Consider the following 14,164-nt stretch of genomic DNA (forward strand, 5'->3'; position numbering starts at 1 on the left):
ACATATAATTGAGGTTGCACTGGAGGGGAAATGTGTGCATGTCTGGAATAATTTGGAAATACTGAAGTTCTTGAATATTATTTTAGTAAGTTTTCAATCTCATGGCCTCATCTACCATATATATGTAATATATACAAGACTGCATCTGTAATAAATGCAAAGGATGTGTCTGTAATACAGACACATGTCCCAACCCTGCCTGGTTGCAGGAGACCAAGCTATGGGTTCAAAAAGAGGCAGTTCCTTTTAGGACTGCAGAGCCACTGTGCCGTCTCCATGAGGCGAGGGCAGAGCCAGCAGGGAGCACAACAGCAGCACATCCTGAATCTGGAGCACAGGAACGCTAAAAAATACCCACCACAGGAGAAAAAACACTACCAATTACTCCAAGAAACAGGTCATGCAGCTTTTATTTAGTTTTTACCTTTTTGGTAAGCAGGAGGGTTTTTCTTTCAGTCAGACCATTCACATATTTGGACAGTACAGATTGCAGTAAATTTGATGGAGATCTTGCAACATTAGAAAACTTTTCTCAATATACATCCATTTAAGCAACAGCTTGTAAGTCAGAGCAAGAGTGCTAGAGTCGAGTCCACGCACTGCACTCCAGGTATACAAAGCATTGCAGCAGCACAAGAAATGCCCGTGCTGGGCAAAGTACAGTGTGTTTTACATAGTGCAATCACTTTTAGAGGAGAAACTCTAGGAAGGCCACATCTTTTTTTTTTTTTTTTTTTTTTTTAATCCTATCAAGTTTACAAATGCGAGGGGGATAGAAATCAAACCTCTGACTTAACTTTTATACAGGTAGGTTTTGTGTATAGGCACATGCTTTAGAGAGGAGCTCTGAATCTGCTCTGTAATCACAAGAAAGACATATTGCTTTGTGATTCAGAAAGTGTCATACCGTCTCTAACCTTCCTAACACTCTTGGCCAGAGCTGTTAATCCAGCTGTTTATTATAGAGTTCCTAGAATACGCTCTTCCCTCTAGTGTAAATCCCCAATAGAGAAATTCAGGTTGCTATTGACAATGATTACAGTTATTCTATGTACAGTCATTTGACCATACTAGGCATTGCCTCTGCATACTCCCGTCCACAGTGAAAGCTCAAATTACCAGAGACATGGAGGCTCTTACTTTTCTGTTACTGTCACTCACTAATATGAAAAAACCCAAGTTAGACAATGAACTACAGCAAAGCATCACCGGTAATATTCACCTAATACAAAAAAAAAAAAAAAAAGAGCAGTCATGACACTACATGTCACGGTAACCAAGTTTTTAAAGATACTGTAAAATGATTTTGCCCAGTAAAATTTTAAAATGTACACTGTGCTCAATAGTTCAAACTACACGTAAACAAAGAGCAGCTCCCTGCAACAAGGTGTAAATCAAAACATAGTAGCACCAGCTCCCAGCACCAAGGAGTTGCCCACTGACCAGTTCTAATGTACAATGCAATAGTGCTCGCTGAGGTTTCTGCTACACAAGAGCCACAGTGGGACAGCTCTGCCCATTTCTTCCTGACATTCTCTTACCAGGTGTGCACAAATTACATTCTTCCCTATGGAGAGCAAGTCAGACAACAAGATTGTTACAGTACCAGGAAACACTGACTGGGGAATGGCACCTGAGGGGAAAGTAGGTACTGCATACCTGAATCTGAATAAATGGGCATGGAGGAAACATGATGTCATTTGAGCAATCCTCTCCTTAACAGAGAAGATCTGAAAAGGAGCTGCAGACTGCAAGAAAAGAAACAAGCTTTCGGGTGCTGAAAGCCATGAACATGATATTGCCCACACTAATGATTTTATTTCACCATCAGCAAAGCATTTATCCCCAAAGAGTTGTACACATACTGGTCAGATTATGGAGCAGCGCTATCTTCACACTATTAAAATTTGCTGCTGTAGTGGTCAGATTTGTCTTTTGTCAGAAGAGGGGGGAAAAAAAAGGAGACAGGCAGCAGGGCCACATCACCATATAGCAATTTTACTCCCATGTTAATGTAGATATAATCTTAAGTGCTAATTGCTAGAAACCAGCATGACTTGGGCTCTGATAAATGACAGATGATTCAGTTTCTTACAAATACTGACAAGTCTAAATTGTTACAGGTTTCCAAAGCAAGAACAGATTTACGAACAGGAAGGGAATAAAACATTACCACTATTAAAAAAATGTGTCATTTCAAACTTCAAATGCTTTTCAAAAACATATCTAAAAAAGATTGTTTTCCATTTTTTTTTTAATTTCCTGGAGCTAGGGAGTGTCCATGCAAAACAATTTTGAGAAGAGCAGTGTTCCACCTGGGTGCCAACTAGGCTCAACTTTGTCCCACACAGCTCAGTAAAGTGCTCTCTTGTGCATCCTTTGGGGGAAAAAGTTCTCATTTAAAGTTTGGGAGGCCGAGGTTGCCAACTGGGGAAGGCATAGTCTCAGTCAATCCATGCTGAGGTCAGAGAAGGAGGAAAGAGCCAAGTTAACAGTACTCTGCCTTTCATAATGCACAGACAACAGGCTGCAAGGGAAGAGCAAGCAGAAGCAGAGGTGGGTATCAGATGAAACCCTGCTCCTGGGAAGTCACGGGAGTCAAACACAGGCCTCATCAAGGGAAGCATTTTGTTCTCTACAGATAACAAATACCAGCACTACTGCAGCAGACACCAGTTAACAGATCTCTACATACAAAAAAATGTAAGAAAACTAAATATGCTTTTACTTTCTGGTGCTGGTGGATTTTCAACAGTTTTTCTGAAGGACAAAGGGGGTCTGAGCAACATTCTTCCGCCGATTAAAAAAAAAAATAAAGCATCTTGCCCTTGCATTTTTTATGTTGCACACTTACAAACATTCTAGGGCAGATAGAGGTATTTGCTGATGAAACAACTAACAATCAGCTTAAGAGTGAAAATAATACTAATGGGGAAAAGAATTTAAGGCATTTTTTATTTTGGCCAGGAATGATGCATCCTACAGAGTAATCTTCAGTTCCCCACTTGGTTTTCAGACCACTGCACTTTTTTGTTTTTGTTTTACATGGCACTTTGAAATTTATGTTTCATAACTTAGTCAAGATTTTCAAGTGTTTTCTTCAACATCAACGCCCTGTCTTGTAGCTCAGGTCTGCTATCTGATGCCATCGTAGACAACGAATGAATGAGGAGCTCTCTGTTCTCTCGCGTCAGGCTTTCCCACTGCTGAGCTTCTGTGCGGATAAAGACAGACAGACATTGGACATGAACACCAGCAAACAAAACAAAAAAATTCCAAAAGGACATTGCTTTCCCCAAACAGGCTAAAAGTGACTGCTTCAGCCTTTCACTCATAGTCCATACGGTGTTTCTTAGGAGAACTGATTCACCTGGACGCTCAGGTGCATGTGCTGCCTCCTGCCAGGCAGCTGCACCTCTTTAGACCAGGTGTCTTTGTCTAAGTCCACAACGTGTGAACACAAGGGCCTGAAGAACCACATGTTTCCCGTGTTGTAACTGGCTCATGAAAGAGGCATGTAAGATTTTTGCCAGAATAAAGGAAACATGAAGTGCATACCAGAAACCCGAAGGAAAAAATTGCTACATAATAACTGCAGACACATATGAACCTGAGCCCTAAGAAAACCTCACCCTATGAAGTCAATTCTGCAAGGCTTCAAGACTAAATAATAATGAGAAACCAAACTTGACACTGAAAAGGTAAAAATCACTCCTCTGTACTAAGAGGAGCTCCCCATTCTGTGGAATTTGAACATAACACAGATAGATCTGACGAGACAGTTCTGCAAGCTCCATGTGGGATGCTCCTTGCTGAACGTTTTTCCTCAGTGCTTTAGAACTTGATATTAGCCTTAGCTACTTCACTGCCTTTGCTACTTCCAAGTCCCAGCTTCCCCAGAATTTCCCAGCCCTGCAAGCAAGAGGTAGGGCCACCTCTCCAGAGTTCCAGGCCATACGGCCAGGTGCCATCTTTACCAAGCAGTGGCTCTTCCAGGTGGCAAATAAAAAGTCTCACCTTGTAGTTTGGTGAGCAGCAGTTGTATCACAGACAAAGCTTCTGTTCTTATGGACGTGTAGCTTTTGTTTTCTAAGGGATTATAAGAAAACAGACAAGAAAACCAAAAACGACGTTTAGAACCAAAAGCGCTAACCTTACAATAAGCAGCCACCTCTGTGATTTCCAGACTACTTTTGTTAATACAGCTCACTGACCTCTTGTTTGTGCTGTCAGTCTGCAGTGCACTTGAGCACTAGGCACATTTTGAATGGCAAAAAGTCAACAACTGGAGGTTGACAAGTCAACTAAACCTTATGTATTGCTTCTGCCACTACCACAGAATTACTATTCCTTACATATTCCAATAGGGAACAAAATGCTGCCATAGCTGCAGGGTGATCCCAGACAACATCTGTCATTGTTTTGATTTGTACTGGCTGGAGACCATACAAATGTTAACAAGCAGCATTAAGTGGGCCTACATAAACCCCATGCCAGCCATCAACCACAACCTCGTCACAAAAAGTTACTTGGTCTCTAAGCTAAAATCTTATTAAGGCGAGGACCCCGGTTCTCATTCCATGAAGACTGATACCTAAAAGAGATTTTCTCCAAAGGGGTCTCTGAGTTGGTTGCTAGCACTAAAGTAGGTGCTGTCTTTAAGCACATCAGAAACAAGACCACATGCAGGTATGGGAGATGAGGCACTGTTACATTGACAGGACAAATGGGAACACTACCAAAGTAATGAAGAGGCCCATGACTGTCAATATGGCACAAACAGCACCTGTATATATGGGTGCCCTACTCTGGTAGAGTGCAAACTGCCTCTATAAGCCTTGGAGCTTTCACGCACTGGCTATCTTAGAAAATATAATCTTGGATGCATAATGCATATGTATCGAAGAAATCTGAAAGGTGGAGGGGAAAAGCTTGTGTTTCATTAAATCAGGAATAGTTTGTGTTCCCGAGAGGTTGCATGGTCTGCTGTCTGCCTCCCCCTCCCCTTGCAGAGCTCTCTTGCACAAGAGGAATTTACTTCTCTGTGAACTGCACCCTGCACAGTACTGTCCTGAACACTGCAACTTCACAATAATCACATTGCAGTGCAAGGAACAGTTAAACGTTACCTCTGACAACTTCTGCTTATTCTGCATTTCCTCTACCAGACAAACCCCCAGAGGACAACGGCATTAACAAGCAATTCATCATCCATCACAAACCAGGAGAAGTCCGTTTACCTAAAGAATGGGTGATAGAGGAACAGGTTTCCAACAGTATTTCTGTCAAAGCCACAGGATCAGAGTGCTCTTCATCAAACAGCATTAGCCTGTCAAATGCAAAAATAATCAGGCATCATGCATCACTGGGACAGAAGCCTGCTCAACTTCTCCAAGAATTCAGTGTCATCAAGTTCATTAAACAGTTTCAAGCAAGAAAGAGAAGACAAATCACTGAAGTGATTTGTGAAACGGATTGCAGAAAGAGGAATTACCCTTGAAAGTAGGCATTCATGGCTTGTAGCACTGCAAGCTGCACTTTCCATGTGCTGAGTTTCAGACGGTCACACATTAACTTGCAAAATTCTTGGCGATAGCAACCTACAGGATAATAAGGACATCACAGGGAAAGGCAAAAGGAAACATTGGTCTGTCTCCAAAGTGCTCAACGATCGGCATCAAGCCAATCACTCAATATGACTAAGTCAACATCCTGTAATGAGTGACCCAGAAAATCTTCACCACACCAACTCACTCATTACAAATGCTGGCAGGCGAAACAGCTGCATTACACACTCTGGGGCATGCTAATAAAAGCAGCCTTTTCCCATCCCTCTCCAGGTATTCCCAATTCTTCCACCTTGTAACAGCTTTGATGCAAACATAAACATGTGCAGCAGAGTTAGGCTTCTTTTCATTAGGCAAGCAGCTCACTCATCCTGCATATCTATAAACTCAGAACGTTTTTATGAAATGAATTCAAGACAACAGTACAGGTGTTTCCCAAGGATGGGTTATTTTGCAGGAAAGCTGTTGGGGCAGCTTTCTCACTGAAGACCCTTACAAGCTGCCTGCAATAAGATCCTGCATCTGTTCCTGCACTCTTCTCACTGTGCCTCCATGTCCTCCCCTTCTTCCACTTTTCATTTTAAGAGAAAAATAGTTTGCTTTGCATTTAATCAGCCGACTTACACTGTGTTTCCGGACTCCTCGGCCAGGCTTTGCCCAGGGTGTCGAAGGCACAGATCAGGGACTCCATCTGAACCTCTTTCTCCCTCATGTCCTCATCCTCTTCATCGTGCTTTGGAAAAGCCGCTCCCATGCTCTCCAGAGAGTTCTGCAGAGGCCATGGAGAAGGTGTGACTGACAGAAGGATGAGGGCAGGCTTGGCATACACTGCAGTGCAGCTCAGTCTTCCCCTGCAGTCTGCACACACTAGCCCTCATGCCCAGCTCTGGCGCTGCTGGCAGCCTGCAAAGGCGCACAGCAAGCTCTGTAGCCTGGCATCCAAACACCTGCCTGTGCTACCCCAGTCCCACTCACAGAGCTGCAAGGCTCTATTGATACCAAACACAAGCACTCTACACAGCTTCCCAGCAGCCTTTTGCTGCCTGTAGAGCAGCCAGGAATTCACTTTTCAGGTGGTAATGGGGCAGTGGTGGACATCATATGCAGGACTCTGTCTAGAGAACAATTGAGGTAATTCAGAATTTGGGCAGCACGGGTAGAACCATCACAGAGTTCACCAACTGTCTGGTATTCAGTCCCACCAAAGATCTGAGTGTGGGGAGTCCCTCATATCATCATTCCTCTGGGCACAAGCCTGCCATGCAGGCAGCATCACTGGGACTGTCACCACTTGAGTGTCCTGCTTTGAAAGAGAGAAAACTTAAGAAGTTGAATGGTCACCTTCTTTATCAAGGGAAAGATGATATCGGCAAGTTCCTTGAACCGGTCTTCCTTTGTTACCTGCAGCACCTCAGCTGCACAGCGCAGTGCCACCATCTTATACTTCAGGTTTTCTTTACGACATTCTTTCAGGAGAGCCTGGACAACATCTGTGATGGTGGGTTGACCAGGTACTGACTTCTGCAGCTCTGCGCTGAAATGAAAGGCACACAGATACTATCATGTTAATCTCTTCCCAAAATCCACTGCTCCCAGAGAAGAATTAACTCTTGTGTCCAGGCACCTAGTTGCCTACCAGTAATTGTAACAGAAGTTACAATGGGGTGCTCTTTCTCTTTGTCTGTTCTCCTTGTTATATTTTCTTCTTTTCTCATATGCTTCCAAAGCACTTGCTCCCTCTACTACTCTTCTACCTCTTCCTCCTTCTCCCGTTTAAGGTCTCCATCTTCCCCCTTAGCAATTGTAGCCTCTCAACATCTTCCTCTCTAAATCAACCATTTGCTTCTACAGGTCTCTCTGAAACATCACTTGCTCCTCACATGCTAATAGGAGATCAGGATGGTGATGACAAACTTTCTAGAATCTCCTTAGTACCCTATATGCAATAACACTGTAGAGCAACCTCCCTTTTGAGGTCTCAGATCCTGAGATCTGATCTGATCATCTCATTCAAGGCACTTACCTGCATGCAGAAACGACACTGGCAATGGCCTTTAACAGCTCCTCCTGCAATTATAGAAGAGACATCACTGAGAAGTGCCACACAGCCAAAATGCAGAGTCCTGCTGCACAGGGACCTTTGTGTTCTTCTGCAAGGGGCAGTGGGGAACATGCCTGTGATACCAGTTTGGAGAAGCAGTATCTGTCTATCCCCTATCACTCCTCCTGCAGAGGACATAGCTTTCAATCTGCATGGAACTGGCAGCAGAATGGGGCTTTGCAGCACCTCTGAGCACATGCTAGTATGCCTCCAGGCTAGAAACGGTGCAGTGGAATTAGTGTAAGTGGGAACTCCACTGCTAAAGCAGTCTGAATTTCACCAACCTATCTTCCCAGTCATTTCTCTATCAGCTAAATGAAGGACAAAAGGCAGACTCATTCCATCAGCATTCTTATCATGCTGCTCTGCAGCAAAGAACATAGCATTTCCTGGCTCAAAGGTTGCACACTTCAGGGTTCACAGCAAACCATGAGGTGACAATTCCCTCTTTACCTTCCCAGTCCAGGTTCTTCCTGGCAGGCCTTGCAGCAGTGCAGAGAGCACCATTCCCAGATGTGGTGGTACAAGGGAGCCTGTCTGTTTGGCAATTGATGCCATGGCAGCTGCTCCCTGAGCTTTCATCTTCCAGGACTGGGACTGCAGAGCCTTCTGTGTGATGGATATCAACTCCTGCAAATACAGTCTAATCCCACCCTGAGTACCTGCATGTCAAATGGAAGAAAACTGTAATTCTGCTACGAAACAAACAAACCTTTGATCTTCCTAAATAAAAAAAACATAACAACACAACAAAAAACACCACAAGAGAACAAGCCCTACACTGGAAAAAACCAAAAAACAACCAGTTATAGATCTCTTGAGGTTTTTGGCTATGAGACACATCAGAAAGGTGTACTTCAGGCAAAAGTGTGAAGAATTCTTCCCAGACTGACTGAAGGGGTTCCACATTAAGTCTTTGTTGTGTATTTAGACACAGAGTTCATTTCAGTCCATCCATATACCAGATACTAGATTGTGTTAGCCTGCTCCTAAGGAATATAATGTCTTTTTTTTTTCCAAAAAGAGATGACTAGAAAACCTTTTACAGCTCCTTTCTCAGACTCCAGAAAAATCATCTGGTGACTAAGGAACCAGATCTAAAATCTAAAAGTGTCAGCAAAACAATACTATAATGCATCTAGATCTTCCTCTATAGAAAGAACTGCACTTCTATAGCACAGATTCATTCATTGAAGCTAAAACCACAGGTATTACCGAAGAGATCTCCAACAACAGAGAAAGGTCAAAGCCCCTTAACTTTGAAGTGTGCAGCAGCCCCTAAAGGCTGGCATCAAAATTGCCAAAGATGTCTATTTATCTCTACCATCAGGGCCATATTACAGTGCCATTCATGGCATCACAGTTTAAAAATACTTCTACTATGCCTGTCCATCCTTGTGATCAATGCTCCTGTAATTATTTTAAATAGCCAGAGAAGGTAACCTTCATACAAGAAATCTAGTGTGTGGAAGAAAATGAGAACAAGCTTCCCAAATCTCTTACCATGAGAGCTCTGTATTTTCTTAATGGAATTCCATAAAGCATGCTATTTCTTGTCCCATGCTTCCCGGAAAGCTTTACTATTCTTAACACAACATACCAGGTACATTTTCCTGCCAAACTTCTGTCCACAGAGTAGAATTTTCTTTCTCTCCTTTCTCTTCTTCAGGAACTTCATGCATTCCAAGAAAAGCCAATGGCAGCACCTGCTTGGCATGGTTCTTCAGTACATCTGGGCTGTATCGTCCCATAGCATGCACAGTTAAAGCACAGCCTGCTCTGTAAACTGGCTCTGAAAGAGCAAAACAAGCACATTATGACTGGGAAGCAGGATTATCCTTTTAAGTGCTTGGTTTGCCTCTTGGAAAGCAGAGTAATGCACAGTATTGTATAACGTTGTATAGGAATTATTCAGCCAGTGAAACCAAGCATCACAATATAGAAATGTTTCTTTACTAGCTTTTGCTATCACCAGGAACTTTTTCTGCACTGTACTCTGTAAGTGAATACCCCAAAAGCAACATACCTTCCTTCTCCATGTACCAGCTGCTGAGTTTGTGTAACAGCTTCTCAGTGCTACTGTCCCGGGAAGTCTGTAACAAGGAAGAGACTCAAATTGTTCAAACACCTCAAAGAAGACACGAATAAAGACGCAAAATAAAACTTAAAGCACAACTCACCCTGACTAGATGCCCCATAGCAAAGGCAAAAGACTTCTGTACCACACTGTTGCGATCAGTCAGGCCACTAAGTAAAGCACTCATAAGTTTGCCTGTTGGAAGAGATTTTACTTTATCAAAAGCATCATGTTTCATTGCTGTGGCAAGAATTACAATAGCCTGAATTCACGCTTTTCCTCACTGCATGTATGCGGTGTTATAAGTCTGTAAGTCCTTATGTTTAAACTAGTGCTGGTGTTTTGCACACCTTAACTGATAATGTTCCTATATGCAAGCACTCCAGTTGATCATGCTTCCAGCTTCATTTCTATTTTGCAACAGAAAGGTGATGTTCTTTCTACTATCAGAAGACACCCAATGAAGCAAAGTCGCTATTCATGGTCCACCCATAGCTCAAAAATTGAAGGAAAAAGTGCGCATTGATAGTGCTGCACTAACACAGGCATTGTTACACTGCTCTAAGCAAGAAAACAAATATTTTTGTTTATTCCTGCTCTGTGCTAGTGAATTCTCTCAACTCCTTCCTGTACCTCTTCCAACTTGGTGAGGGTACTGAACCTATTCCAAGCATGCCAATCTCAAACACAAAAGATAATTTCAAACAGCTCTCTGATAAAAATATGCATGTAAAGATCATTTTTGTGCTAAACTCAAGGGGAGAAACACCACAGCAACGAAAAACACCTTTAAAACCTGACACTAAGAGACAAACCTTACCTGAATAAGGTGTTAAGTCTTGAGGGCATTGTGTGGTTAATGAAACAATTACACTGGCACAGCCCCCCTGGAAGATTGCAAGGGAAAACAAAGGTAAGATTAAACAATATTTGCCACTGGCTATTATTGTTAATACTTGCTGTGGTGCTACCTGCACTTTTAAGACATGATCTACACCCACTCATCTCTATTCCCATAATCCAAGAGCAGTAAAAGTAGAAGCAGTAGAAGTTTGCAAAACATGAATGACAAGAATCGAAATAGGAAGTGAAAAAGGACCCACACTCAAGATAGATGATCCTAGAAGATTTGCAGCAATCAAGGACAGCCTTCTGCACTCGTGTTACAGAGCACAGCTGCCATGTAGCCTAGAGGAGGCTAGGGCAGCACACATTCAGAAGAGTGATGTAGTGGAGTGGAACTCAGATGTCAAATCACTCCAGCATGTATGAGCCCAAGCTGTTGCTTTAAAAGACACAGTCAAAGGAACCATATTTACATTGACACTGCTCTATATTCCCTTCTTCATTTCCAAAAGAACTATTAAAACCACAGACATACCTTTGTGCCAAGGCCAACTCCACTCTTGATCAGTTCACACAGCCGAGGGACCAACTCACTGAGGACAGACACATCCAAATACTGCAAGCTCTAAAGAAAGGCAAGAGACAGGGAGAGAGAAAAAAGGAAAAAAAAAAGGTAATGATGGCAGACTTAAGTGTGTGTATTTCTAGTGGAAGCTGCCTCAGCACTGCTGGCTGGTCCTCAGCTGATTCACAAGAGTTTTCTGCATGATGAGAAAAAGCTAACATGAAGTGGATTCCACCACATACAGATTTTCCTGTCCCACTTCTTGGCTGAGATGACCTTGCTAAAACTATCACTTGCTGCAACTGATGTGCTCCTGCACTCCAACTCTTCAGGAACCTGAAACTAACACACTAGCGAGAATGAGATGCAAGGGCGTCTGTATCTTAACAAAACCCAGCATTTCCCCAACTCTCTGAAATCAGGAAGTAATAAGATATCCAAAGTGGACAATGACATTAAGCCAGTCAAGACAGTTTTTAAACGGGACAAGACAAAAGAGTCGCATAAATGACACAAAGGGACAAAAGGGATGTGATTAGTATAATTTTTATTCTGCTATGTCTAAAATGCCACTAGGCAAAACAGAAGACCTCATGTTACCAGCATTCTGTGTAACACACTGTCTGCAGAGGGGACATCCATTCTCTAGCAAATTCAAGGATCATATACTAAATGAAGGTAACTGAGCTTCTGAAGTCAAATCAACTATTACTTCCCCCTCCATCAGTGGTATGGTGAACCAAATTATCCATACAATCTCCCAGCCAGCCCCAGAATATAGAAGAGGTTGCTCATAAGACAGGATATCTTCACAAAGCTCCAGGGAAGCCGTTGCTATCTCTCCCCTACCCTATAAAATCCCAATCAACGATCAGGGCATGACAGGTGCTCTCCCAGGGTTGGCAGAGTAGGGCATGGCCTGGAGGAGGGACAGCAGCAGCTGCTGCAGCCTGCAGTGTTGCAGCAAGTACACTTTTACATGAAGCCTTTAATTCCAAACTGCTTTACACTCTATTTATAGAGACCACTTCACCTGACACCACAACTCAACTCCACACACTGTTATAGGAGGGCTTGCTGTTGCTGTTTCTGCGTAAGTTGAAGAAACAATAAATTACTCTGGTGGCTACAACTCCCCTAAAACTTGCTCAACCCTCACATTCTCCACCTGCCCACATGCTGTGTGCAATGACTGAGCAAAAAAGAGGAGCCATTTTTTGGGAAGGGACACGTTCCTACAGAGGACAGGAAGTTCTGCAGGACAGATCCTACAGCACAGCATCTGGGCATCAGCAACTCCTCCTTCAGCAGCAGGAAGCTCTGGTGCTTTCTGACAGTGCTTCCAGCATTTTCTTTAAATATCTCCACCAGGAAAGTATGGGCAAGGCACAGATAGGAATATCTAAGGCACCAGAAGGCAATGGCTGAACAGCATTTATGCCTTGCCAACAATGACTATCATCAATTGAAGGCCCAGGTAAGAAGTTAGTTTTGGAGTTGTGGGCCAGAGATGAAGAGAAATGCTAGCTAACCTAGAACTAGCTGAGCCCCCATCCAAAGAAAAGCACTTGAAGGATGTGCTTCATCAAAGCAGGCAGGTCTTCAGATAAAGAAGCAATCCATCTGACTCCAAATGGAGCCAAAGTTATTCACAACTGATCTGAGGAGCAAACATTGGTGGCATGATGAGCAGCCTGTACATGAAAAAAGTGGATAGACAGCCACGTGGAGCCGTGATAAGAAAATGAACCCTGAAGAGATATTCTGTAAAGCCTACATTTTAATTCCTATTCTTCTACAACATACCTTACTCTGAAACCCTTCTGAAATCAGTTAAGTACCATACTTACCATGTTAATGGTTTCCATCATGGGAGATGACTTGACAGCACTAAGTCTGGCACTATCCATTGCAGTCTAGAAAAAAAAAATCACAACAGGAAAAAGCACCAAACAAATCCAAGTGTAAACACAACATTGAAACAGTAGAAAGGGCAACAACTTCAGCTGTAACTTACAACCTTACACAAAAATCTATTTCACATGCATGAAGAAAGCAATTATGCCTACAGACTATGAATGTTTCCCTTTCAGAGGCAGACGGGATGTTCTAGAGGGAGAGGGAGGAAGGGAAAACAAAGAGATAAAATATCACACTAAACTGTTCACATTGTTCACTCCCTTTTCATTTGCAAAGGGATAATCTCTTCCCTCTCACAAGGAAATTAGCTAAATTTGTTTCTAATCAACGGGTTTCAATCACTTTCGCAAGAAGACTGTGATTGATTGATATGGTTCTTTGACAACAATTAAAGGACACAGTGCTTAAAACATCCACCTCCAGCGCTTGGCACACTTTACAATTTAAATTATATGAAGTTTTGAAGTTAATCCCTTGGGAAAAACAGCAGTAACATTTAAGAACAGATTATTAAAATTGCTCTTCGCTTTTGGAAACATACAGTGGTCTACGGAATAAAAATAATTCCAGTCGGCCAAAAAGCTCACACATTTGTCCAGCCATATTCTGAGACCAAACTTTTTAGTAATATATTAGCTATTTCTCTTTGCTTTTTGAACCTCTCTACCAAATCTGCTATTTTTCTATTCACCAAATGAAGATTAAATCTTCGTTATCTCTGCTCTGTTGCTACTTCCCCGTTATAGCTGCACTTACTTTCTCTTGATCTGTTGCAGAAAGACTCAAATAATTGAGGACTTGAGGCTCCAGCACACTCAAGGATTCCAACAGGGCTGGGATAAGTTTTGGCGCATGAGGTTTCAGCATAGACCCAGCACTTTTACTGATCTTCACAAGAGTGTTAATGCTGGAAAAAGATAAAAGGGAAGGTCACCAGCGATACACACAGACTGATCTGAAAAGCCTCTCTGATATACTGTAATCCAGATATACCAATATAAATCTTCCCCCAAACAAAACCATGTGCAATTTTTGCTTAAACAAAATTATTCCCTAGCCCTGAGCTTCCAACGGTTATTTTTGCCAGA

General features: G+C 42.5%; 1 protein-coding gene across 3 annotated transcripts in view; it reads right to left on the bottom strand.

Annotated features, from left to right (window-relative positions):
- Positions 1 to 392: 392 nt before the first annotated feature.
- Positions 393 to 14,164, bottom strand: part of ECPAS (Ecm29 proteasome adaptor and scaffold) — a 60,280-nt gene continuing 46,508 nt past the window's right edge. For all 3 annotated transcript variants that reach the window (XM_014889233.2, XM_014889232.2, XM_088156657.1), the window contains 15 exons: positions 13,833 to 13,983; positions 13,007 to 13,072; positions 11,127 to 11,216; positions 10,566 to 10,632; positions 9,849 to 9,940; positions 9,695 to 9,761; positions 9,269 to 9,460; positions 8,122 to 8,330; positions 7,591 to 7,634; positions 6,909 to 7,101; positions 6,192 to 6,336; positions 5,495 to 5,600; positions 5,241 to 5,329; positions 4,018 to 4,089; positions 393 to 3,214 (listed from right to left, as the gene is read on the bottom strand). In XM_014889233.2, the coding sequence (XP_014744719.1) occupies positions 3,075 to 3,214; positions 4,018 to 4,089; positions 5,241 to 5,329; positions 5,495 to 5,600; positions 6,192 to 6,336; positions 6,909 to 7,101; positions 7,591 to 7,634; positions 8,122 to 8,330; positions 9,269 to 9,460; positions 9,695 to 9,761; positions 9,849 to 9,940; positions 10,566 to 10,632; positions 11,127 to 11,216; positions 13,007 to 13,072; positions 13,833 to 13,983 (1,723 nt within the window). In that variant the 3' untranslated portion in view covers positions 393 to 3,074. The remainder of the gene's footprint in view (positions 3,215 to 4,017; positions 4,090 to 5,240; positions 5,330 to 5,494; positions 5,601 to 6,191; positions 6,337 to 6,908; positions 7,102 to 7,590; positions 7,635 to 8,121; positions 8,331 to 9,268; positions 9,461 to 9,694; positions 9,762 to 9,848; positions 9,941 to 10,565; positions 10,633 to 11,126; positions 11,217 to 13,006; positions 13,073 to 13,832; positions 13,984 to 14,164) is intronic.

This window comes from Sturnus vulgaris, chromosome Z (assembly GCF_052056855.1).
Source record: "Sturnus vulgaris isolate bStuVul1 chromosome Z, bStuVul1.hap1, whole genome shotgun sequence".
Lineage (NCBI taxonomy): Eukaryota > Metazoa > Chordata > Aves > Passeriformes > Sturnidae > Sturnus > Sturnus vulgaris.